This window comes from Callorhinus ursinus, unplaced genomic scaffold (assembly GCF_003265705.2).
Source record: "Callorhinus ursinus isolate GAN/ISIS: 27379988/994484 unplaced genomic scaffold, GSC_fseal_2.0 scaffold73, whole genome shotgun sequence".
In the NCBI taxonomy this organism is placed as follows: Eukaryota; Metazoa; Chordata; class Mammalia; order Carnivora; family Otariidae; genus Callorhinus; species Callorhinus ursinus.
The window spans coordinates 525,128-550,932 of NW_027397135.1; the positions used below are offsets into that span (position 1 = coordinate 525,128).

A 25,805-nucleotide genomic window follows, 5' to 3' on the forward strand; every position below is an offset into this window, starting at 1 on the left:
ATAACACGTGTGAGGCAGCTCAGAACACTCCAGGGGCAAAGGCAGAAAGCCAGGGGCTGAAAAGGACTTTCCCACCAAGCTTTCTCTTGATGCTACTTGAGGTTTCTTCCCAGCACTGGCCCCCACCCCCCGACTCCCCATCACTGCCTTCAGCTCCCTGTCCCTCCACTGGAATACAAGCTCCGAGAAGGCTTTGCTGTTCGCAGCTGCATGTTCCCAGTACCGGGCAGACCGCAGCTCAGGAAACATCCGATGCAGAAATAAAAACACAGATGGACAGAATATTTCTATTCCTGGCTCACAGGGCTTAAAAGAAAACTCTGCTCAAGCATCTGTCAGAAGTTGACAGTGGGAAAAACATATCTGACCATCAAGAAGGCTCAAAAAGGAAGAGATCAAGTAAAGAAATGAGGGACTCCATAGGTGACTGCATTTCCTTGGGCATAAGAAACAAGCCACGCCGTGTTCATAAATAACTGCATATTGTAAATGAAGTGGCACACATTTACCATACACTCTGCTGGGCACTGGAGGGTCACGATGGACAGAGACGCAAAGAGGGGCCATGAAGATGGTGCTGCTGACAGCAGGGGAGAGGGGTGGAGGGAAGGTGTGGAAGCGGCACACAGCCCCCCGCCAGGGAGTGCAGGCTCCGGGAGGCTCACAGAGATGCAGGAACACCCGGTGCCAGGACTGGGGGCAGTGTGGAGAGAGGGCCGTGCACAGAGACATGGGACATGGGCTCCAGGGGCGGGGGGGACTCTTGTAAAAAGCTTCACAGCAGAGGCGGTATCTGAACTGGGTGCAGCATGACCAGTAAGTGATCCCCAGGAAACCTCACCTCCCACCCCACCTATGTGACCTCCCTGCAGCAGTGCTCTGTTCTGACTTACAGCTAAGAATCTTCGAGAATCTTCGCTGTGGCCTATGAGACATTGGCCACCTGCCCTGCCTTCCTGGGCAGCCACGCCTCCCTCACACCCTGCTCCCGCCTTCACTGTGGTCCCTCCGCCTGGAATGCTGCCCTCACTCCCTACCCTCCACCCCTGACAAGTGCTTCAGGCGATTACTCCTTGGCCCCCACAGGACCCACTCCAGGTCCCAGGGAGCCCCCCTCGTGGCAGCCCGCACACTTCTTCTCAACCAGTTAATGACTCCACGGCCCGCAACTCCATGGCTCCAGACCTGTGCCCCGCACGGGGCCTGGCTACTCATGGGCGGGTGTGCAGTACATATTTCTTTAAACAGATGAGCAGGCAGAAAAGGTTTCAGGAGGAAGATCATTGGGCTGTGTAGTTGTAGTGGTCATTTACCGACAACCAGCCGGTTAATACCAGGATGACCAGGTATTATTATTACCAGGGAAATAATAGCAGGAGCTGGTTTGGACATTTTGATTTTTGACTTAAAATTTTTGTGTAGACTTTCCCTGGTATGAAACTGTATTATTCTGGTAGTTCTGGACTATTGGGCTTCTGGCACATAAAATAAGGTCCTAGTCTTGTATATAATCATGTTGGATTGGATGAGTGACTAGTGTTCTTGTTTTATTCAAAGGTTTGGGTTTATTTATCTGACCATTGCTTCTTTGGAAACAAAAGGATTCCATAATTTGTCATTGGTATTAATGGTGAGATTCTCAGCTAAAGCTGCAATATTTGAAGTCAGAATTAAAAGAGGGTGCTGGGATAAATGATAGCGTCTGATACATGGCAGCCATGCACAGTGCACAGCTTGTACACCCATTCCTGACAGCTCTGCTTAGCTCAGTGACTGAAAACAGCAGAGGATTTCACATGGCAAAATTCAGGCTAAGCGGGATCAATGTATTTTCCTGAAATATACAAGACACACTAATAAAAGGCTGTTAGAACTCAAAAAAAATTTTGTGTGTGTGTGTGTAGGATATACATTTAAGTGTGTGTCTCTGGTTGGAGAGTAACAGCTAAAAGGGAGGAAAAAATGTTGATCACAGAAATCAATGCTGGGGGTTGGGGGGGGAATCCTGAACCACACATAAAAAAAGGAAAGAACACCTTATTTTAGAATTACAGTGAAATTAGGGTGGAGTCTGAAGAACACATATCATGAAAATGAGGAAGTGAGAACACAGAAAGGTCACACTGAGGAGGAAACTATTAATTCGATTACTCACAAGGCTCCTTTAACAGTTATGTGGCAGAGACAGCCAAATTGTCCCCCAATATCCTTTACCCATTTCTCGAGTAGTAAGATTTTACGTGGGTGTGTGACTGCCCAGAATTTAAAGAACCATCTCCAAGTCCCCAGCCATGGGAGAGCCGTGTGACAGATGTCCCCACAGGGAGGAAACGGCAACATGGTAGCTTCTGGCAATATTCTTTAAGAAGCAAGGCCAGTCATCCCTTTGTTTTCTTATTTTTAGTCCTTTCACCCAATCTGCTCCTGGAAACACAAACACTATTATCTTACACCACAAGCTGAAGGTCATACAAGGTGAGGGAACAAGAGAAAAGAGCCCAGGTCTCCGACCGCATGGCTTGCCACCAGGACTTCCGTGGGCCAGAGAACTAAACTGCTACTCTGTTCAAGCCACTGTTATTTGGGGACTTTTCTCACCCATAGCTGAACCTATTCCGAACACTTAGAAAACTCTCCATTCGTTTTGATTAAAAACACGATTTACCTTATCTCTATACTGTCATGCTCGTTAATCAATCATCCTCATACACAATGGAATTTTCTTATCTACTCCTTACCCTTCTGGAATGGTACTAGGGCAGAGACAGGATACATGGGTACATGTGAGAAGTAGACAGTGAAAGGAAACAGCAAAAAACATTAAGTTCAGAGGACCTGGGACCATTCCACCAAAAAGTTACTGAGAAACCAACGGACTGCCTTGATCACATGAGCTGCGAGAGATACAGACGGACAGTTTGCGGTGGAGCGAGACCATGTTGCGCACAGATAAACAAGAATATGTAATACAAGTGGATAGGTAGAGCGTTTAGAGGAGGAGAATGAATAAAGATGAGTATACTGCCTAAATTAGTTTTTACTGAAACATATCTATAAATCAATTTTGTACTTGGAAATTTACCGACACTTCAAAGTACCATTCAGAAGTTTCCAACAAAACCATCCCCCCTTCTCTTGAAGATTTGCAAACATACCTCCCTCCAACCACACAGACCTGGTAGTCTGCAGGCCCACCTGGGCTAAGACAGGAGCCACTTGTTACATGGGACCATTTAAATTTAAATTAAAAATGCAGTTCCCCACTAGACATGTGGCTGCTGGCTACCTTGTCAGAGTAGCACATTTTCATCACTGCAGAACATTCTATAGGATGGTGCTGCTGGAAGCTCTTAGGATATCATCAAAAATGACAAGTCCTATGAGAAGAAACGTCTAAAGGCAAGTCTGAAGTCAAGAAGCGTCTGGAATGCAAGCAGATGTGTCACGCCAAGCTCAAACATAATCTGAATCTCTGAAATTTGAGTTTCACAGATTTTAAAATGTTTTATGTCTAGTTTCTAACAGTACTGAAATTATTCTTTTCTCATATATGAGAAATCAGAGACTCTAGAAATCTCTAGAAATTTCGAGTAAAATGTGAAAAGAAAATATTTCTGGTACATAGAATTTTTCTATTATTGATACAAGTGAAGCATAAACCCATGTTCCCCTAGATTCTTGAATGTTCCGGGGCCACAATGCTCCCTCTAGAGGAAAGAGTAGCGAAACTAAGATTTTTGAAGTCCAGAGGTGGGGCACAGACACAGACACACACATGGAAAGGGAGAATCATAGTAAAAATAAAAGTGAAAAGACAGGATAATGACAGAAGTTGAGTAAAAAACAATGCAAAAGTAATGTTTTAATTCTCCTTTTCCTGATTTAGTGTAAAGGCAAGGAACAGAGTTAGAGATTTGCGGGTAACTAACCAGAGCCTGATCAACTATAAATTAAATAAGGATTTCTACCCAGCCTTGACCCTGCCATCATTTATGAAGTCTTCTTACAAGGCATTAATGGGAATCTGTAAACGTTGCATCTCCCAGCTTTATTCCCGCAAATTCATAACTACTGCCGCCTTGTAAATGCCATTAGATATGAGAGAAATCATAAATTCAGGTATAAATTCCCAAAGCTGCAGAGCCGATATTCTGCTTTTAACTATTCTAGGCATAAGCAAGTGAGATTTGTAAATGAAAACAAGTACCTGATGATCATGCCTGGAAATTATAGAAGAAAGGACAGTTTAATAGCTTAAAAACTGATGTCTTTCATGATTCTTGCAATACAAAGGAACATATTTTTTAAGATTTATTTATTATTATTAATTTTTTAACCAGAAAGAGAGAGAGAGCACAAGGAGGGGGAGTGGCAGGCAGAGGGAAAGGGAGAAGCAGACTCCCCGCTGAGCAAGGAGCCTGATGCGGGGCTCGATCCCAGGACCTTAGGATCATGACCTGAGCCAAAGGCAGCCACTTAACTGGCTGAGCCACCCAGGCACCCCAAGATTATTTTAGAGAGAGAAAGGAAAAGAGAAGGAGAGTGTGAGTGCACAAGTTGGGGGAGGGGCAGAGAGAGAGAATCTCAAGCAAGAGCCCCAAAGGCCTGGATTCCAGGACCCTGAGGTCATGACCTAAGCTGACACCAAATCAGATGCTTAACTGACTGAGTCACCCAGGCACCCTATAATTAACAGCTTAAACCTGAAAAATGATTCCTCACCATTGTGGAAAGAATAGAGGACCTGACTGAAGAAATCCAGGTTCTAAGTCTTGGCCCTCTGCCTTATTAGCTCTACATTCTGGGTTGTTTCTTTCAACTCCTGAAGACTTAGCTGGTCGTGGATAAAATAACTTTATCCACCTACCTGTGCTTCTATAGAGATTAAATAAAAATAAGGTACATGAAAGCATAGTGCATGTTATAAAGCACAGCGGAAACTCCATAAATGGTTTTTATTATCTTTTTATATGGCTGTCAGTGTTATAAATTCCTACCACCTCTGTATCTCCTTTAGAAGGCACAATTTCATAAAAGCTTATGATTAATTTTGGGATTTATGCATTGTGGTGATTTTAAATCCTGAACTCTGGTCTCTGATAAATACTGCCACCTTGGGAATGCCACTTTCTTGAAGGGCTTCTGATGTGATGGCAGGGTCTCTACAAAGTTTTTGACCAAATATTGATTGTGGGATTTCAATCAATTCAAACTAAGTTTGACTGTGATTCTTGGAGATTTCAACCAGCGGTCATTTGAAATCACCCCTCCTCTCAACAATTACCCAAATCCCGGCAAAGGCAGACAATCAGAGGAAGAGAGAGCTGCTATTCTGCCAGAAGGGACTCATCGACAAGGGAGGGAGGGGTCAACATGCTCTGATTAAAGCCGTGAAACCTTAAACACTTCCCAGTTAAAATAAAGCAACCACCAAAATTATCACCAAAGCATCTAACAGGACTAAACATCTATATACTCTTCTGAAACAGAGATTTCTTTCGTGGGGCATTAAAATTTTAAGCTCTTCACTTTATATTTAGAAAACGGTACCAAATTTTCTGAGTCTCTCTCTAGACAAAACAGGTGAACCTGTAACTCATGACCTTCACTTCACAGTTAACAAGCCTGACATGCATTTAAGGGGGGGCAAATCCACTTTGCTTTTTATAAATTGCTACTTTTTCAGGGTATAAGTAATACCCTCTTTAACGTGGTTTTACATACCTGAGCAAGGATAATAATACATTCTTTTTGCAAACATACAGATGGATATACACAATGGATCCTGATGAGAATCTCTTATGAAGAAGTCTCAATGATCTGTAACATGACAGCTCATCTACAAAGTTCTAAAAGGGAAGGTTACTGACTTGATTATTTTTAATGGCACATTTCTACCATTACCAGCTTTAATTCATTTGTTTCAAAATTTTCTTTCAGTGGAAAACATGAGATAACTCTAAAAAAAAACTACTGAAAACATAATAGTAAAAAAACTACTGAAAATAAAATAGATTTCACTATACTTCTGTTGAGTTCTTTTACATGCAACTGGTTCTTCTTAGTGGATCACAGAGAAGAATTCTAAAAGGTCTATACGATGCTCTAAGTAAGTTCTATGTATTTGAATGCCATGTGTAGGTCTGCGATTTCCTGATGCTCCCCTTTTAGGGAGAACAGTGTGCTTTCTGTTGAACACTACTAGACTGGGAAACTATAAACCAGATGGGTTGAAAGTGTGTGAGAAGCACAAACACCCTGGAATCTGGGAAACCTCTGCACCCGAGTTTTGTGGATGGGAAGGAGCCAGGCTGCTGGTCACAGGTGTGCGGCTCTGTCTGAGGAGTCAACCAGAGATGCTCCGTCCTCCTGGAAACAAATGACGTCTCCTCAAAGAGTGAGATACAGATGAAGGGGCACTGTTCAAAGACTAAGATTCTCCCTCTTCCCCCCTGGATTACAGATTCTGTAATGAGAAGAGGGAAACAGTTGCTTTTATTTTTAGAGTAAGATGATGAATTTCCAAATTTATTCTTGAGAAAATGTCTTAGGACCCAAATTTAAAATGTTAGTTTTTCATAAATTAATATGCAGGCCAGATATTTTTTCATTAACTGCAGATTTCGGAAATCCACCGAGCTGAAATTGGTTCATAACGAATCCAACACATTTATCAACATGGCTGAAGAAGCAACTATAAAAGCTGTCAGTTCACAGAAACAGCATGTTCTCAGGCAACTGTTTTTTTATTAAAAGATTTATGTATTTTGAAGAGAGAGTGCGAGTGGGGAGGGACAGAGGGGGAGGAGGAGGGAGAAAGAATCCGAAGTAGACTCGACCCTGAGTGCAGAGCCCCAGGTGGGCTCGATCCTATGACCCTGAGATCATGCCTGAGCTGAAACCGAGAGTCGGACACCCAGCAGACTGAGCCACCCAGGCACCCCTCAGTCAACTTCTTAATACATATCTCTAAGGGGTCAAATACATTGTTTTGCTTTGTTGATACATACAGCTGACTCCAAAGTACTTTCTATCTGGCCATCCGAATTTAGTAAGACATCCCTAGATGTCAGATCGTGTTCCAAACCGTATGAAGAACCATGGGAAACAGCACTGGGGGCCGCAGATTGCCCAGCTTCTAGTATACACGCGGCAAGTATCAACTGCACTCAAACAGCAGGCTCAAAACACTTACTAGTTCATATGCAGCCCTGACTAGAATCTCGTATGTCTTCATTTATTCACTCACTCCCTCACTCACAATGCAACAAACACTCAGTCGGTGTCTAATGAGTGCTAGCTGCTGGGTTTACCAAAATGAGTGAGACAAACTACCTGTCCTTTAAGAATATACAGGACAGTGAGAAAGAGACTAGTAATTTCTTATCATTATAATGAAATGCAGCACAATAGAGAAATGGAATGCAGTGTGAGAAACACAGAAACAGACCACGTGGCTGTGGAGAGCGGACAGGGGACAGGACCTAGGTTACGGACCTTGAGTCTGGGGCAGATGCCTCTGGCTTGGGCTGGCGCCTGGGTCTCCCTCCCAGGGCAGTCTTAGGCCCCACTTTGACCCTGGTAAATGGACTCAGACTCCTTATGCTGTTTTTGCTTGGTGGTTGATTGAGGCCTCCACCCCAGATTAAACCTTTATTCTAATTCAACCTGGCAGAGAAATGCTTCAGCTCCTCAACAAAATCTCCACCGAAAGGCCCTCCAATCCTCATCAGAAGGCCCCAGCAAAACCTCCCGCTGTGAGAGCAGCCCTCACTCCTGAACAGGGATGGATGAGCGACAGGAAGACAAGAGTGATCCACAGCTTACCAACAAGGACAACTTCTTCACCTGAAGTGAGTGCGCGAGCCTGTGACTTACCTTTTCAAGGGGGCAATGGGTACTATCTCGGAGAAACGGAAGTAAGTTTGGTCGATCATATTCAGCATAAAGGCTGATCTGTTTTTCATGGTAGCGCTGCCCCTTATGATGGTCTCTCTTGAAAAGCTTATGCAAATACTAAAAAGAACAAAGGAGTAAACCATGAACATAAAAATAAGAAAAGCAAGACCTGTTTAATTTAATCAGTTCTAAACAGCCTCCATGGAGAGCCTGAGAGAAAAGGGGTCTTCAGGAAAATGTCTCGGTGAAGGAAAAGCGCAAAGAACACCTTCAGGAGACAAGGACAATCTGACACTCTGTCCAGAATAGCCTCGAGTGACCAGCCACATGACCCGAACAAGTCACCAACCTCTCTGTGACTGAATTTATCCGCCAAAATCTCATTGGGTTGTTGTGAGGACTGAATGTGTTGCCATTTGTAAAACACTCAGATCCATACTAATACACCCGGCATACACTGAGCGCCAGGGAAATGTTAATGAGAGCTAATATTCTCACCATTGGCTGCATGGCTTCAGAAATAAAATGCTTCATTAGTGGCCTTCCTGAATCCTAAAACTTCTCGTCTTTTACATAAAAGGGGTACAGTCATGGGATAAAAGAATGTTCTTAAAAACTCAAGCAGCAAGTGTTAAATTATTTTTCATACATTCTGCATCTGCTCTCTGTTAAGTCGTGTTGAGATCTGTGTCTGCCATGACATGCTGCCTCTCCTGGTGACCTCAAAAATCAAGACGTTCTGAATCCATTTTCAAAACTGATTCCTTTCCCTAGCTGTCTGAAAAAGTTAATGGACCTCAAAGGAAGTGCGTGATTCACTTTCTACTCAGAGGCAAGATTAAGTCTATCAATATATGATGCATAAGTTAGAAATCGATGTCCAAAGTGTAGTTCATGCTAACTGGAAACACACACCCCATCACCCACGAGGGCCGGAAAGCCCGATCGCAGCACTCACAGCAAGTTCCTGGGCGAGGAACCAAGCAGCAGTCTGCCCCTGGAGCCGGGACTGCAGATAGGTTTGCTGGAGTCGGCCAGCCACTGTCGTGCCTGGTCACTAAAGAGTCTAGCCAGGCCACACGCACACAGAGAAATGGCTCCTCAGGTCAGCTGCTGGCGTCTCCCCAAGGCCGGGAGGGGGCGGAGTGGCCAGGCCTCCATGGCGCTCGGACGGGAGCCCGGCCTCTGTGCCTGCACCGGGGTCAGCATGTGAGCCGGACATGCGGCACTGTTTCCCAGAGGGGCACGCAGGCCCGGGAGGCTCTGTACCATCGGCCAAGGCAAATTCTCAGAGACACTGCCCGACAGGGAAGATGCGCCACCTGAGAGGGGCCCTGAGTTTGAGCGCTGCACTGACGACCTGGGCACACAGACAGGTGCCCGCCGCTGTGATCCCACTCCTGCCTTCCACAAACCAGACGTCACTGCTTCATCGCCAAGTCCCAAGGGGGCCAGCAGAGTGGCGCCTGCTTGGCTAAGCACATCACCTTGAGACTGCCAATCCCAACAGCACAGCCACAGCATCCACACAACCGCTGACCAAAACAAAATGGAACAAAGTACCTTGCATTCCTATCCTGGAGCCTTCAAAAGCTTGCCCAAAACTGACTGCTGAAGGAAAACACTATCCCCTGAGCCTCCTCTTGGGGTGCAAAGAGGTGGGCAAAGATACAAGAACCCCCCTCGAATTTGAGGCCCACGGTCCTAGTGGACCCCTGAAGCCTTTTCTTGTATCATTTTTAAAGGACAGAGAAACCCCGCACTCCTGCTTTATTCCCATGGTGACAGCAATGCAGAGAATCAAAGCAGCCTTCCAAGGCAGTCTAGAACACTAGGTCTTAACAGTACTACCACCGAGACCAAATGAGAGAAGTGGGATTAGCTAGCGTGAGGGTGAGGGACAGAGAAATGAGGCTTTGTTTGTGGATCCTTCTGAGGTGTTGTAATATAGAGTGTAATTGTATTCCATGCTGACTGCACAAGCAAGGTGCTTACTCCTAGACACAGTTTGGTGGCACAAACACGAATGTGATGACTTTTTTTTTAAACCACAATTTAACGGTGAGTCAAAGTTAAAGTACCTGATCTGTAATTAGTCCCTAGCCCGGCTCAGAGCCTCTGCCTCATTTACTAATTACGGACTATCGGTGTTCACACCTCCACGCCGAGGAGTGACCTGAGCGAGTCACACTAGTCCACACCAGCACTGAAAGGTGGCTCGCCCCCCATGTGGTCAAAAGGGCAAATGAAGACGGTCATGCTCACCACGTGCTGCAACTCTGGTCTGTCTTCTAGTTCTTCCACTACCTTTTTAATCTAGAGAGAAAAGACATTTTTAACCATTGATTTAGGGGGACACAAACATAGCTGCAAGAGCCATCGGACCAACAGCTCTCCTCTTTATGGCTTGGGTGCTCCCAGACACCCATCTAGTAACATGTACAAAAACAAAAGACACTCACTGAAATTTTGTCTTCGTTGTCCAAAAGCATGTCGACAGCTTTCTGAAATAAAAAGAAAAAAAAAGCCACAGTCACACCTGCTGTGTCAGAAGAGAACTCGCACACATGCTGTGCATGCTGTTAGTAGTTACAGGTGGAGGGCTTCTTTCCACACACAAGGGGCCCTTTGCTTTGCAGTAGCCCTCAAGGGAGAGATCCGTAAAAGAATGCATTTTACCAGGTGTCTCCATCTGAGACCTCTGTGTATTGCCTACCACTAAAACAGCACCCTGCTACCACTCCCCAAACACGAAACATCCTGTCTACCCATATTCTAGCCTCCGTGCTGTCGGAGAGATCCCCACAAGTACTCCTGTGACTCTCTGCTTACGGAGAGCGTGCTGGGCCCCGGACCACAAGGATGAGCTTGGCTTCCTGCCACCTGCACCCTCACTGAATCCGTCTACAGATTTCACAGATGTAAGGAGGAGAGGGTGGGAGCCAGAAAAAAACAAGATAGCTGAAGTTTCATGATGATAGAAAGCTTATGGACTTGAGGCATTTACTTTGTTCACCACGAACATTCAGGCAACACGAAGGAGACTGTGTCTGTAACGACAGGCGGTGGGAAGACAGCCCACCAGGCTGAGCGTCATCCATCATATCTGGCTTCTGCTCCTGACTCTGCTACCACCTAGCTAGCCACTCCATTTTTTCCCCTCTAAAATAGGAGGATGTTAGAAGAGATTATCCTTAAGGTACCTTCTAATTAGAAAACTATGAGTCCTTAACTTTGGGTCATACTCTTGAACAGCAATCAGTTTCAGCTCGTTCATCTTTTCTCTACAGCTACGGAAGCTAAACTCGGCTCTTGAGACACATGGCACAGAGGGCGGGCAGGCATAAGGGGAGAATGGATGTGGGGAAATGTAATTAATTTTTATAGAAGCACTCCATCCTCTTAATCATCTTTTGCAGAGAAGCAGAACCTCTGCACCTGAACTTCTTCAGAACTGCACTAATTCTTTTTAGATCAGTAGTCTCTAAGGACTTAAATCATTCACTATGAAAAAAGGGCTAAAAGCATCTCTCAGAAAAAAGAAGTAGATTTAGCTCCTATTTAAATTAAGTTTAAGTTTGTGATGACTAATCTATAGCACATAATATATACATAGTACACATGTATACATATATACATAATATAGTGCATAATATCCTTAAATGCAATAAAATATAATAGAAAAATCCAAGTAATCCTTTTGGAGGCTTACAGGTTCTACTCTTTAACTAAACTTTCAATTTTCTGAAAGAGAAGTACTAGGTTTTATGAACTTATTTCCATCACTGTCACTTGTTAAAAGCACGTCCGGCGTGCACACACGCACACACACATACACACGAGCCCCTGTGAGCTGTGGAGGTTGGGTGCCCTTATTAGTGAGGCAATCCACTGTTTGAATTTGTCATACAATAAAATAACACATCCCACATGGCTCAGACCAGTGGAAATGCCACGTGCTAAATCTGTGAATGCCAACGAATAAACTCACAATAAATGGATCAAAATAGAAATTTCCCTAAAATTTTAATCCTGAGACATACAATTAAGAGAGGTGAATGAGCCAAAGTGTATAGCTAGTTTTTCTGTTTCTATGAATTATGTCAATTGTTTTACTAAAAAATTACTTCACACACACACAACATTCAAAGTTCCATACCAAATATGAGTGCTTTCATAAAATAACCACATCAAGTAAAGGAATCATAACATCTAGTTAGGGTCAGTATACTGAATATGATCAGCAAATATGTGATTTATTAACTTCTCCAGCATCTGAATAGGTGTCTAATTATTAAAAAATTGGAACAGTAAAAATAAAGGGTCAGTATTAAAATAAGAAACACATTACCTCAGAATCAAAATCCATTAATAAAACAATTTTATCCTTGATAGAACTGAAAAGATTATGCTTGTGGATCAACTGGAAAACATCCTTGTGTCTTAATGTTAAGTATATTTCCAGAGCATTACCATAGTTTTTGTCATAGGTGTACCTGGTAATACAAAATTTTTTACATTAATGTTCATCAACACTTCTAACTGAACACACACATAACACATACAAATCATGTTTTGCAATATGAAAAACTGAAAAATTTGTTTAAATAGAAAAGTCAACTTTATTTGGAATACTATTCCTTGGGACTTAACTACATGTGACCAGTACGTACTTCTTTCTCAGAGCCTTGCTTCCCAACTCCCCAAAACTTCAGAAAATTGACAATGTTCAAGTAATAAACATTTTCTTTTATAGAAATTCTCAAAACTTCTTCATAGAAATCCGTATGCCAGACAAAGAAATTATGATCCAGAAAAAAGGAAATTCTTATTCTAGTAATAAAAAAATTCAGTTAAAATTTTTATAAGCAGTATTCAGCTGGCAAATGGATTGTATCCCCAAAGCTTATTTGTGAGGGAAGTTTATAAAACTGACACATGTTTTTCTACTGAAGGACTCTTCTTCACATTAATTCCCAAGCTAGCTCCTGAAAACCAAGTGAACCTAAATTATACTGTGAGCCCATTATTAGTATGAAGTATTACCAGTACAGTTAGTACTACAGAGCCCAAGGAATATCTAGACATTTCCAGAAGAAAATGGGTCAGTGTTTCAACTCAGAGAGTGACAAATATCCCTGAACTCTAGGTCACTTTGGGGCACCTTTCTTGGTCTTGGCAAAAGATGTAAGAAGATGGGGGAGGGGCTGTGTGAGGTGGTGGGAATGCCAAGGAGGGGCTGAAGCAGGAACCACCTTCCTGAGCTAGCCTGCAGTGTGCTTCTCTTTTCACTAGATCAAAGCTCATCTAGGGCATGAGTGTACCCTATCCTTCCCTGAATCCCAGGCATACAGGAGAAAGCCTGGGTCACCAAAAGTACCCAATAAATATGAAAATTATTAACCAAACTTCCATTTTCTGAACTCTTAGTGCCAGGCACAGTGCTTAATTAGTTCTTAATTATGACCTCTCCTTTAAGCCTTGAAATCATCCCATAAGCAATGTATACACCTTCTAGAGAAGGAATCAGGTTTGAGACATTAACTGACATGCAGATCCGAGGATGACAGAATCCAGAGCTTCCCTGGGAAACTGATTTTCTTGCGTAGTCTGAGACCTGGCGCTCTTCCCTCCCTGAACCACTGCTCCTACGTAGTGCTGCTGACTAGGGTTCCTCTCCTCTGGGAAACAGTCTGCATTACAACTCTATAGTCTTGCACATTTTCCTCCCCTGCTAGTTGTTCACTGGAGGTTTACGAGAGGACGTTACTAAAGGTGAATATAGGAAAAATGTATAGAAGGCTCCCTCCTCTGCATCCTCCCCATTCAGAGTCTGCTAGATCTAAAAGATGAAAAACTTTGGGGCGCCTGGGTGGCTCAGTCATTAAACGTTTGCCTTCAGCTCAGGTCATGGTCCCAGGGTCCTGGGATCGAGCCCCACATCGGGCTCCCTGCTCAGTGGGAAGCCTGCTTCTCCCTCTCCCACTCCCCCTGCTTGTGTTCCCTCTCTCGCTGCGTCTCTCTGTCAGATAAATAAAATATTTAAAAAAAAATAAATAAGAGATAAAAACTTTTCACGTAGGTCGAATTGGAAAAAGCAGCACTAAATTCTACTCACAGTTCTGCCAGGGTTTTGAGTAAGGTTCTATTCTGACTATCTCTCTTCAGGTGATCCCGAACTGCTTGAACGATTACTGAATTGTTGTACAGATCTCCAGGCCATTCTCGGATCAGAGTGGCAAAACCCTAAACAGAACAAGAGAAGAACACTCCTGAAATAGAATAACAATCCAAATAGTTTAAACAATGCCTAGAAGTATTCATGTAAACAGACAAAATAATTTTATGATTAAAACTCTGGCATGAACGGATCACCAATTTTCAGACTCTGGGTTTGGGGGTGGCGAGGGAGGCAGAGAATCACTGCGCACAAGTCCCCATTTACCATTCCTGGAAGTGGGTGGCATCGGCTGCGTCTGCTCTTACGTATTTGATGAAATGCACCAGTAAGAAAGGCCTCCCCCCCCCGGTTCTTCCATAAAGCCACACTGCACACACAGACTCTGGCTTTGACTTGCTCTGACCTCAGTCCGGACTAACTGTAACACTTGGACGACACCTTGAATATCCTGAAGATACTGTCCAAGCTGGCCACTCCCCCCACCAACCTTCTGTGCCCTTTGGGTCTGGCCCCCCATGTGCATGACTGTACACAATGCCTTGTTTCGACAGTGGAGTCACTGGTACCCCACCTTCAACAAGTTATCATCTTTGTCCTCTTTCCTTTTGTTTTGTTTTGTTTTTGTTTTTTGTTTTTTGGTCCTCTTTGCATTCTTGCCTCTGAACCTAGTTTTGCTTGGGGGATTTGAGACTTTGGCTGAAGTCTCATCCCCTAGCTGGATCTCAAATTTTGCGGTTCGGATAGAACACACTAGATCCTCTGATTGGATCCTCCTTCTCTCCTACAGTTGAATTTTGGCCAGGATCCTGGGCAGCCTCTGTCCTCCTGATTCCCAACTTTAGAGCTCATGTTTTGTAACTCAGAGTATGGTAGAGCAGTTTACTTACTGATTCTTGGCAGCTTTTAGAGAAAAACCTTAGATGTATTCAAGACAGCAAACAGAAGTAAAAATCTTCATGTTATCAAAAAAAATTGTATTATTAAGTATCTCAACTAATGCTTTAATAAACTACTATGAATTTAGTTAAGTGACACTTAGAAATGAAAATAGTGCAGTGGAATGTGCTTCTTTTTTTTAAGATTTTATTTATTTATTTGAGAGAGAGAGAATGAGAGAGAGAGAGAGAGAGCACATAAGAGGGGAGAGGGTCAGAGGGAGAAGCAGACTCCCTGCCAAACAGGGAGCCCGATGCAGGACTTGATATCGGGACTCCAGGATCATGACCTGAGCCGAAGGCAGTCGCTTAACCAACTGAGCCACCCAGGCGCCCTGGAATGTGCTTCTGTAAAGTACCACGATTTGATAAAAAGAAAACCACAAAGAATCAGGAATACAGTCTCTGTTAAAGTCCTACCCAAGCAGCCCCGGGAAGGATGGCAAGAGACCTGAACAACAGGCAACACGTTTTCCATTCAAACTGCAACCTTCCCATGTAAGAGCATGATTGCAGTTTGATTTGAGAGATGTGGGGAGGGGCATCACTAAGTAAAGATGATGTATTTTTTTTAAAGATTTTATTTATTTATTTGTCAGAGAGAGAGAGACACGAGCAGGGGGAGGGGCAGAGGAAGAAGAAGACTCCCCGCTGAGCAAAGAGCCCAATGTGGACCTCAATCCCAGGACCTTGGGACCATGACCTGAACCGAAGGCAGACGCTTAACCAACTGAGCCACCCAGGCGTCCCAAAGATGATGTATTTTATAAAACCAGTAAATCAGAACATTAAAATGTTCTTGGAGCCAAAACGGTACTTTGGATCAGGTTTCTATTTTAAGACTCTATAATGTGTAAGATAAAAACGTCTGAAAAAGATTCCCATCCAAACACTGGCAGCTCTCAGTGGCCCTGAGACCAGGAATCATACTGTTTGGGAAGAAGGAGGCTTGGCTCCATTTTCTCTTTTCCCTAATTTATGCAACAGCCTGGCAGTACCGCCGACTCCTAATACAAAATAAGACAAAACGACCGGTCATACCGTGTGAAAAAAACATGATGCCTCCAATGTAAACCGACATAAACACTTACCACATTTCAGGTCAGGCTTTTCTCTACTAAACTGGCTCCGTACGGCCTTGAATAAATATGCTAAGAAATACTGACGCAATCAACCCTGTGGTCTTTATTATTCATCAGAGGACACGGTTTATCAGGGAGCTGTTACGACCAAGTGGGTGAAGTCAGGGAACACCTCAGTGCCCATCATAGTAAGTACAAGGTTAAAAGGTATTCACTGAATGAAATGCCATGGCAATTGTCCCACTTTTAATATGCTTATATATCTGTCATTAATAATAGGAAACAAAGTTTAACTCTGTGGCACTCTGGTGGCATCATCAGTTGGTGCATGGTACTTATACAATAACGCTGCTAGGTTGTAAAAAAAAAAGACGAAGCTATCTGCATTTCAGTAGAAACCCCGCACCAGCAAGTCAGGAAGCATCATTACCTCCAAGTAAATACTGCCACTTCATATCTTTTTAGGAAGAAAAGAAAACTGAGAAGCCAATATTCTAGAGAAGTACAGCTGTTTTTCTAAAATCCAGCCTTTAGTGCTGTTTAGTAGCACACATAATATGTGATCAAAAGTGTTAGGCAGAACACTTCCCTGGTCAATTATGTGACAATTTAATTCAAAATTTAACATGAAACCAAGAATGATGGAAGCGAAACGATTTATAAGAGCTTAGGACAACAAATTATTTATACCTTTTTTTTTTATTATGTTATGTTAAGCACCATACATTCCATCATTAGTTTTTGATGTAGTGTTCCATGATTCGTTGTTTGCGTCTAACACCCAGTGCTCCATGCAGAATGTGCCCTCTTTAATACCCATCCCCAGGCTAACCCATCCTCCCAGCCCCCTTCTTAACAAGTACTGACCAAGCAGACACCCTGAAACATTCAGGAAAAAAACATCTACAAGCTCTAAGTTCAAGTCACGCATCCTCCTTTCTGTCTCAGTCAAGTCTTCCAGACATGAATTGATAGGATAACTTTAATGACACAGAATCTAAAATAGCTTCTTGAAAAAGAGTTGAATCATGTGAAAGAATTATAAAAAGAATCATAAAAATAATAGAATTGTTTCTCTTGGTGAAATTGCATTACTTTAAAAAGAGGACAAGTAGACCAAACTTCAGTATTTCACAATAAAATTCATATTTTTCCCCACCATTTTCATACAACACTCATAATTCTCTTTCTTTTGGGAAGATGTACAGACGGAATATTTATGAGAGCCACTGTATGTACTGAGAACATAATGGAAGAAAAAAGGAGAAGTCCATTAAAGTCTTTATTCACTGAAGAAACTTGTTCTGATAACTATGGCCAATAATGGCCTCTCATCAGATCTTTTACAGAACATATCACTCTGCCCATGTCACTTACGTTCTAGTTGCTTAAAGCTTATCAATATCATCTCTCCTCTCAGCCTGTAAATCTACTGAAGACAGGACTGTGTTTTTTAAGTTTCTCTTGGATCCAACTGAGTACTCAGCCCAGTTCTAGGCCATGGTAGGTTCTAAATAAAGCTATGTTGAGTTGAACTGAATAGGAAATGCATAGGAAGCATGCCCCTAGCCTCCATCAGCTGGTACCCAACACAAACGACAGAAACTACTACCATAAGCTCTGCTAGAAGATGTACATTTACTCTAGAAAGAAATAGATCCACGCTGTTACAGCAGACTGGATTATAATACACAGTAATACGAGAAAATGTTGCTTCCATTAGTATGCACATTTAATGAAGTTAATTTGTTCAAGTTTAATTCATGCTGAAGCACTTAATCCCTTCCTATGCTAAGAACACAGGCTTATAAAAGTAAAGGAACTGTACAGATCACACATGCTTCAGGCTGCTTCGATCTTCTGTATCCAGGAACACCTGGTTGACAATAACTGACCAAACACCTGAGTTAACCGGTACGGGATCACTATCGTAAAGGTCCCTAGAGATCTTTAGACCTAAAATTCACCTCCAACTTAAAATGTAGTAGTGTTTGCCATATTAATCCTTAAGTTGAATCCATTATTGGTTAAAAAAAAAAAAAGGGGCCCTGACAAGGTATTAATGCTCAGTAGGCACTCAGAAGCTAGACATTCCTTTCTTCATTCCCTCTCCTCCTCAATGTATTAAACTTTTTGCAAACCACCTCAAATTCTTGTGCAAATAAGGTCTTCCTTATCTTTACAACCTAACACCAAACTATAAGAAGGCAATGACAGCCTAGAGCATACCACAAGGCGCTGAAATGAACACGTATCACCGGCTTAGGCTCCTGAACTTCATAAGCAGCTGAAGACGGTGCCATGCTGACGAGCGACTATGAAGGGCGCGGCGGAAACTGACGCACAGCCGCCCAGGGTCCGACGTCACAGCTGTGGCAAAGAGCTTACCAGCCTTGTCTAGAGTCTGCCCACCAGAAATCTTCTTCCTCTGGTCACCAGGAAGAAGGTAGAGTCTTAGCTTTACTAGAGCACTCAGCGTATTATATAATAATTCGTTTCTATCATGGTTTCTCAACCTCAGTACTATTGACATTCGAGGACAAATAATTCTGTCATGGGGGGGGCTCTCTTGCGCATCACAGGATGCTCAGTCAGCTGCATCCCTGCTGGCCTCCATCCACTAAATTGGTGTCAGTAGCACCAATTACCTAGTCATGACAACCAAAAAAGGCCTCCAGACATAGCCCAATGTCCCCGGGGGGCATATTCAGCCCTGTTGAGAAGCACCGGTTTACTTGGACCATGAACTACCGCTGAATGTGCATCATTTCATTCACACCTGCATGCCTGGGGCCCACCATGTGCCCGCAATATAGTGGATACCACACGGATATTTTCTGCATAATGTATGTTAAATCAACCAACTTTAAAAATTTTAATCCATTTTAGGTGCATACAAACACCAAATTTAAATTCAAATCCAGGCATGCCTATTTTTTAAATGTATACCTGCGAACAAATTATTTCATTTCTTTAATCTTTGGTTTCCTCATCTGTAAAATTGGATATTGCTGTTTATAGTGTCGCCGGGAGGACAAAATTGCAACATGCATGTGAGAGTGTGGAGCATATGGTGGGTGAGTGATGTAACTACTGCTTTTCTCCCTCATCAATAAACAAACAGATCCTGTCCACCAATCTCCTTCCCCATTCCTGCCGCCCTAGTTTCACTTTAATCCTCTTCCGGCAAACTTAGATCTGAGTCTGAGGCTTTAAGCATCAACAGCAGCTGCTAGTCTCTGTACGAAATCACCACACAGCACTTGTCCTTTTTCTTCAGCTTTCTCAAGGAGCCAAACAAAGTAGCTTTAGGAAACTATAAAGGAATTAAGGAATCCTGCAAAACATGCATGGATGAGAGGTTTTCATTGTCCACACAGACATGAGCTGTCATGAGAGCGTCACCTCAGTTTCATCCAACACCCGCAAACTGAAAATCTGCTCCCTCTCAACCGCCTGCTCCACTGTATTATTTTTCTCGATTTCTTACCATTTTCCCATCGAGAGCAAGTAAATATGACCACGTCAGAATGCCGTACCTCATAATCACTTTCCAAAAACTCATGTAAGATCATTTCATAGATGAGTGGTTTCAGAACTGGATCTCCTCTTGGCAAGTAAGGACTAATAGCCTAAGGAAGAAAAAAGAAACGAAATCATTTCAGAAGGGGCAAAACAAAACTATACTCCAATTATGCAGAAAATATGAAAGTACAGACCTTCTGCAACCCACCACAGGGTTACGTTCTGACAGACCCATCAGAAATTGAAAATATTTTAAGTCAGAAATGCACTGAAAACACCTCCCTCACTGAGTGCCACAGCTTAGCCGAGCCTGCTTTATATATGCTCACACCACGTACGTGAGCCAACAGTTGGGCAAAATCGTCTAACACATGGCCTATTTTAAAATAAAATGTTGAATATCTCATTTAGTTTACTGAATAGTGTACTGAAAAGGAAAAAGAGAATGGAATGGCTGTGTGGGTACAGAATGGTGTGAGTGTGTGGGTTGCTGACCCTGGCGAGGGCGTGGCTGAGCTGACCAGGAGCTGCAGTCGCTGCCCGGCCCCGCATCCCGCCAGAGGACCATCCTGTGTATCACTAGCGCTGGGAAAAATCCAAGTTCAAACTGTGGTTTCTACTGAATGTGTATCGCCTTTGCACCACTCTAAAGTTGAAAAATCGCAACTGAACTACTTACTGTAAGTAGGAGACCATTTGTATATTTCCACTTTTAAAATGTAAGGCAACATAGTACTTTGGAAAATGATTATGAAAAGAAAAATTCAAATCAACTCTACCTTCTTATGACACATTACAATATATTTTCAAAAGTATATACAAGGTGTATATATGTATGAATGATAACTAAAAAACCTGCCTCAGTTAAGTGAAACTTTATCTGTTCTTCCAGACAAATTAATGAAAATCTAAATAATAGGAAGGAGAACTTCACAGAGATAAAAGCTACCTTAAGTAGTCGAGGAGTTACAGGTCATCTATTCATATTTTTTTCTCCTTAAAATGGAATATATCACTCTTTAAAAACTCATAATCATTGTTTGAAATGAAGGGAAAATACACACCTTGCATTCTTTAGCTGTTTCAGTGCTGTGTTAAGTGTTGAATTTGCGAACACTGTTAAATGACTCTGCAGGGCACTATGTACCAATTACCGTACTTTGTTCTGGGGACGCAGAACTAGAGTCACCATCCAAAGGGGGCTCAGAGCCTCAAGGGGACAGTATGCAGACATCTAAACAGCCACAACTGCAAGACTGACTGCTAAGTGTTACATAAACAAGGTGTTAACAAGGTGCTGTGACTGGCAGGGGCAAATCCTATCTCCTGAGGCAGACATGACAAATGCCAGGAGTCTATGAGGCAAAGAAAGATGGGGTAGGGCACCCTGGCAGAAGGAACATCATGAGGAAGGGCAAGGGCATGGAGCCATGGATGCGCACTGTGTGTTAGGGTAGATCAGAGTGGCTCTGGGATGTGGGACGGTAGTCCCAGAAAGGAGAGGAGGCTGGGGAGAAAGGCGAGGCAGGGCAATGAAAACAATTTGGATTTTATACTTCGAGAACAGGGGAAGTGCGAATAGCAGATTTATTTTTTAAGCAGCTAGCTCTGGGGTAAAGTTGTCTGCAGATCTGTCAGAAGGCCCCTGCAACAGCACATTCAAGAGTCGAGGCCGTGGCCCCCGAGGGGAGGAGAGGCCCAGTGGTATGGACAAAGAAGGACTAATGAGAACCGGAGATGGAACAGCATGAGGACGTGAGTCAGATGTTCTCATCTGGGCAGTGGCTTGGAGCTCTTAAGCACAGAGGAATGGGTACGCTGTCATGTCACAGATATAGACCGAAAGGAGGAGGAACAAATTTGGGAAAGAAATGGATTCACATTGATTTGAGTGATCGTTACCAGCAGTTCCTACAAGGGAAAAAGGGCCATCACACACTTCCAGCACAGATACTGAATTTAAAAAAAAGGTCTGGGTCATGGAGCCATCAGGCTAAACATGGCCACAGGACTGGATAAGGAGCAGCCCAACAAACAAGACAAGAAGATTCCCTGGGGCAAGCGCACTCGTCACACAGCGGGCAACCTAACTGGGAATTTTTTTTTAAAAAGATTTTATTTATTTGAGGGAGTGAGAGAGAGAAAGAGCACACGTGCGAGTGAGTGTGCGCACAAGTGGGGAGGAGGGTAGTGGGAGAGGGAGAAGCAGACTCCCTGCTGAGCCAGGAGCCCGAAGCAGGACTCGATCACAGGACCCTGGGACCGTGACCTGAACTGAAGGCAGACACTTAACCGAGTGAGCCACTTAGGTGCCCCATAATTGGGAATGTTTAAAAACGTATTCATAACTCCAAGAGAGCACTGCAAAGGCTCACAAATATTGAAAACATTATAAACGTTTTAAAGAAACATAGGAATACTTTATTGTTTACTTTGGAGGTTGTGCATTAAGTTGAAAGGTCAACTGTTTCCTTTGAAGGAAACAATCAGCAAAACTAAGAGGTAACCTTTGGAATGGGAGAAGATATTTGCAAATGATATGTCTGATAAAGGGCAGTAGCTAAAATATATAGAGAATTTATAAAACTGAACACTCAAAAAACAAATAATCCAGTTAAAAAAATGGGCATAAGACATGAATAGATATTTTTCCAAAGAAGACCTACAAATGGCCAACAGACACATGAAAAGATGCTCAACATCATTCATCATCAGGGAAATGCAAATCAAAACCACAATGAGATATCACCTCACACCAGTCAGAATGGCTAAAATCAATAACACAAGAAACAAAAGAGGAACGTTCTTACAGTGTTGGTGGGAATACAAACTAATGCAACCGATGTGGAGAGCAGTATGGAGGTTCCTCAGAAAGTTAAGAATAGAGCTACCCTATGACCCGGCAACTACACTACTAGGTATCTACCCAAAGGATACAAAAATACTGACTCAAAAGGATACATGCACTGCGATGTTTATAGCAGCTTTATCAACAATAGCCAAATTATGGAAAGAGCCCAAACGTCCACTGACTGATGAATGGATCAAGAAGATATGGTATATACACATATACAATGGAATATTACTCATCCATAAAAAAAGAATGCAGCATGGAGCACTGGGTATTATGAACAAACAATCAATCATGGAACACTGCATCAAAAACTAATGATGTAATATATGGTGATTAACATAACAATAAAAAAATTTGAAAAAAAAAAAGAATGCAACTGTGCCATTTGCAACGACATGGATCGAGCTAGGAAGTATTATGCTAAGCAAAGTCAGTCAGAGAAAGACAAAACCATATGATTTCACTCATATGTGGAATTTAAGAAACAAAACAGATGAACACGAGGGGGGAAAAGAAAAAGAGAGGCAAACCATAAAACAGACTCTTAACTATAGAGAACAACCTGAGGATTACTGGAGGGGAGGTGGGCAGGGGATGGATTAAATAGGTGATGGGTATTAAGAAGGGCACCTGTGATGAGCACTGGGTGTTATAAGTGATGAATCACTAAATTCTACCCACCTGAACTAATATTACACTGTATGTTAACTGTAAATTAATAAAAACTTGAAAAAGAAAAAAAAAGTTAAAAACAGGAAAATATCAGCTACATGTTATAGCTGCATAGCTACATGGTCAAACTTTTTCATTTGCCTTCCAAAAATAAAACATTATTTGAAAAATGCGTTAATTCTTCAGTGCATTTGAAGAAAGCCTCACTTTATAATCTGCAGGATGAGATTATACCTGCTTTCCATATTCATTAAGAACATAAAAACTTCAGGGGCGCCTGGGTGGCTCAGTTGGTTAAGCGTCTTACTCTCGGTTTCAGCTCAGGTCATGATCTTGAGGTCCTGGGATTGAGCCCTGCATCGGGCTCTGCACTCAGCAGGGAGTCTGCTTGAGATTCTCTCCCTCTGCCCCTTGCCCCTGCTCTCTCTCTCAAATAAATAAATCTTTAAAAGAAACCATAAAAACTTTATCTAAACATAGAATTGGAGGGATATAAGACACATTTTATACATATAAAATATAATCACATTTATATTTTGTTTTTTCTTCCTAGCTAACACTTGCTTCTCGGGAAAGAACTGATTACTACTGTCTTAATTTTATTTCCATCTCAATATCAATATACTACATACAAAAATTCAGAGTTAAAAATAAGGCTGTGCTTACCTTAAGCTGTCCAATTTCTTTAAATTTGTAAACTTCATATTCCCAGAGTGCTGCATTTTTCCCAAGAATTTTCTGGCATTTGCTGGCAGTGAAAACATCCCATGGAGAAAGGGAAAAAAAAAAAAAAAAGAGTAAGTAGACATTTCCTGTATTGGTTTAGATAAATCTCTCATCCCAGAGTTTTGACAAATTTCTATCTCAAGTGCCAATGCACATAAAGGTATTACTAGATAACCACTTGATTGCATATATGCAAGGTTGACAGAAATCATGAAAATTATTACCAGATACTTACAAATAAAGATGAATCCCTTTCAGAAGACTATGATTAAGGGCTTTCCCAATGATTATCCTGTTCTGAGTTTCCTCCTTATCCAAATGAGCACTGCCGGTTTGGGGACATTTCTCACCTTGAAGAAATGTCATCATACCCCAAAGTACCCATTTAAATCACTTCTTGAAGGGCTTTAAATAATGGACTACAAAATCAGACTCCAGAAATTTAGGATCCTATCATAGTATATATTCTGGAGAAATGTTTATATATGAATAAAAACTTAATTTACACATCAAAGAAACAGGTCTCACTAAATCTTAGAAAACGAGAGGTCGGCCTGAAGGCTACGTTCCCAGGCTGTCCCGCAGTCCTGGAGGTGAGCACCGTGAAGCTCCAGGGGGAGCCACTCACACACACCCACACGACCACTACGTAACATTTACGCTCTTGTCCACCACAGACCCCTGCAAACCTGAAGCCTGAAATCTGGTCACTTCCATTGAATTACCACCCTCTTGTTGGGAGACAACTCTCCTTGAATTATAAGCAGCAGCACTGACTGCCTTCTCAAGGATGCTTGTAGAGTGAATAGCCCTAGAAATGGGAGACACAGATAGTGTTTCCCTCCAGAGCAAAGGGCAGGCTTGTTTAGTGTCCAGCATAATAAATATATCATGTTCCTCTGAAGCTAAGGGCAGGCAGGCTCAATGCCTGTTATAAAAGAGTCAGAGACCCTAAACTCAGGGTCCCTCTCCTGTAACACGAGTGATGGTCTGTGCAGCGCATCACCTGGCCAGCTCTGTGTGTCGTGCTGCGGGAACTGGGGCTGTGGGGTCCAGCACAAATGCCAATACTCTGGCTACTACTACTGCTGAATTAGCCTGCGTCTCTGACCCGGGAGTCTTGTGCCTTCTGCCAGCACCCATGTGCTAACTCTTTAGTTTACAAAAAGGGTAAACTCTCAGGCTCTTCATGATTTTTGACATCTTTCTCATTAAATTTTGTTTCATGAAAATGAGACAGTAGGTGGGTTAAGTAACAAATCCATTCTGTGGTTAAAGCCACTAATACTCAAAAGGTACCCCGTAAGAAAGATCAAAAAAAAAAAAAATGTTGACCTCAGAGAATGGCTTATTTTAGTGTTAACATTTCTCAATTCTATTTATACTAACAAAAAGTGTGAAAATGTCATTATTACCGTGCTGCTATGTCATACTCTCCTTTCTCCACCAGGTGGTTTATATATGCCAAGCCAATATCCTAGGGAAAATTAAATGAAGGAATTTCATAATTAACCAGAACACCTGCAAAGTTGAGCCTCAGTTCCTGAGCAGCCCATGACATCAGGGTCCTACTGGCATTATGGGCTAGAACCTGTTTTATACATCTTAGTGTGCTGTATGTAATTATGCTCGTTTCCTTCTTAAACAGATTTAAATGTACTTGTATTTATATTTTCACAAATTTTAGAATTCACACAAAAATAACCTTCCTATGGTAAAGGCTCCTAACTTGCCCCCGATTAGGAGATTTTCTACAAAAGAAATCTGCAGTATTAGAAACATGATCCAACAATTTCACGCTGTCACTGGATATAAAACGGTTTCTGGTGCTTTCATCTCTAAGATGGAAGCTACTGGTCTCCTCTGTATCACGTCTGAAGAAATGCTGTAACAAACACACAACAACAGGACAATCATCTTAAAGGGAAATA

The 25,805-nt window shown here is 42.5% G+C and overlaps 1 protein-coding gene across 3 annotated transcripts in view; it reads right to left on the reverse strand.

Annotated features, from left to right (window-relative positions):
- Positions 1–25,805, reverse strand: part of VPS41 (VPS41 subunit of HOPS complex) — a 218,056-nt gene that overhangs the window by 17,876 nt on the left and 174,375 nt on the right. For all 3 annotated transcript variants that reach the window (XM_025853045.2, XM_025853046.2, XM_025853047.2), the window contains 8 exons: positions 25,290–25,351; positions 23,815–23,896; positions 19,637–19,729; positions 14,018–14,145; positions 12,251–12,395; positions 10,362–10,403; positions 10,165–10,215; positions 7,879–8,016 (listed from right to left, as the gene is read on the reverse strand). In XM_025853045.2, the coding sequence (XP_025708830.1) occupies positions 7,879–8,016; positions 10,165–10,215; positions 10,362–10,403; positions 12,251–12,395; positions 14,018–14,145; positions 19,637–19,729; positions 23,815–23,896; positions 25,290–25,351 (741 nt within the window). The remainder of the gene's footprint in view (positions 1–7,878; positions 8,017–10,164; positions 10,216–10,361; positions 10,404–12,250; positions 12,396–14,017; positions 14,146–19,636; positions 19,730–23,814; positions 23,897–25,289; positions 25,352–25,805) is intronic.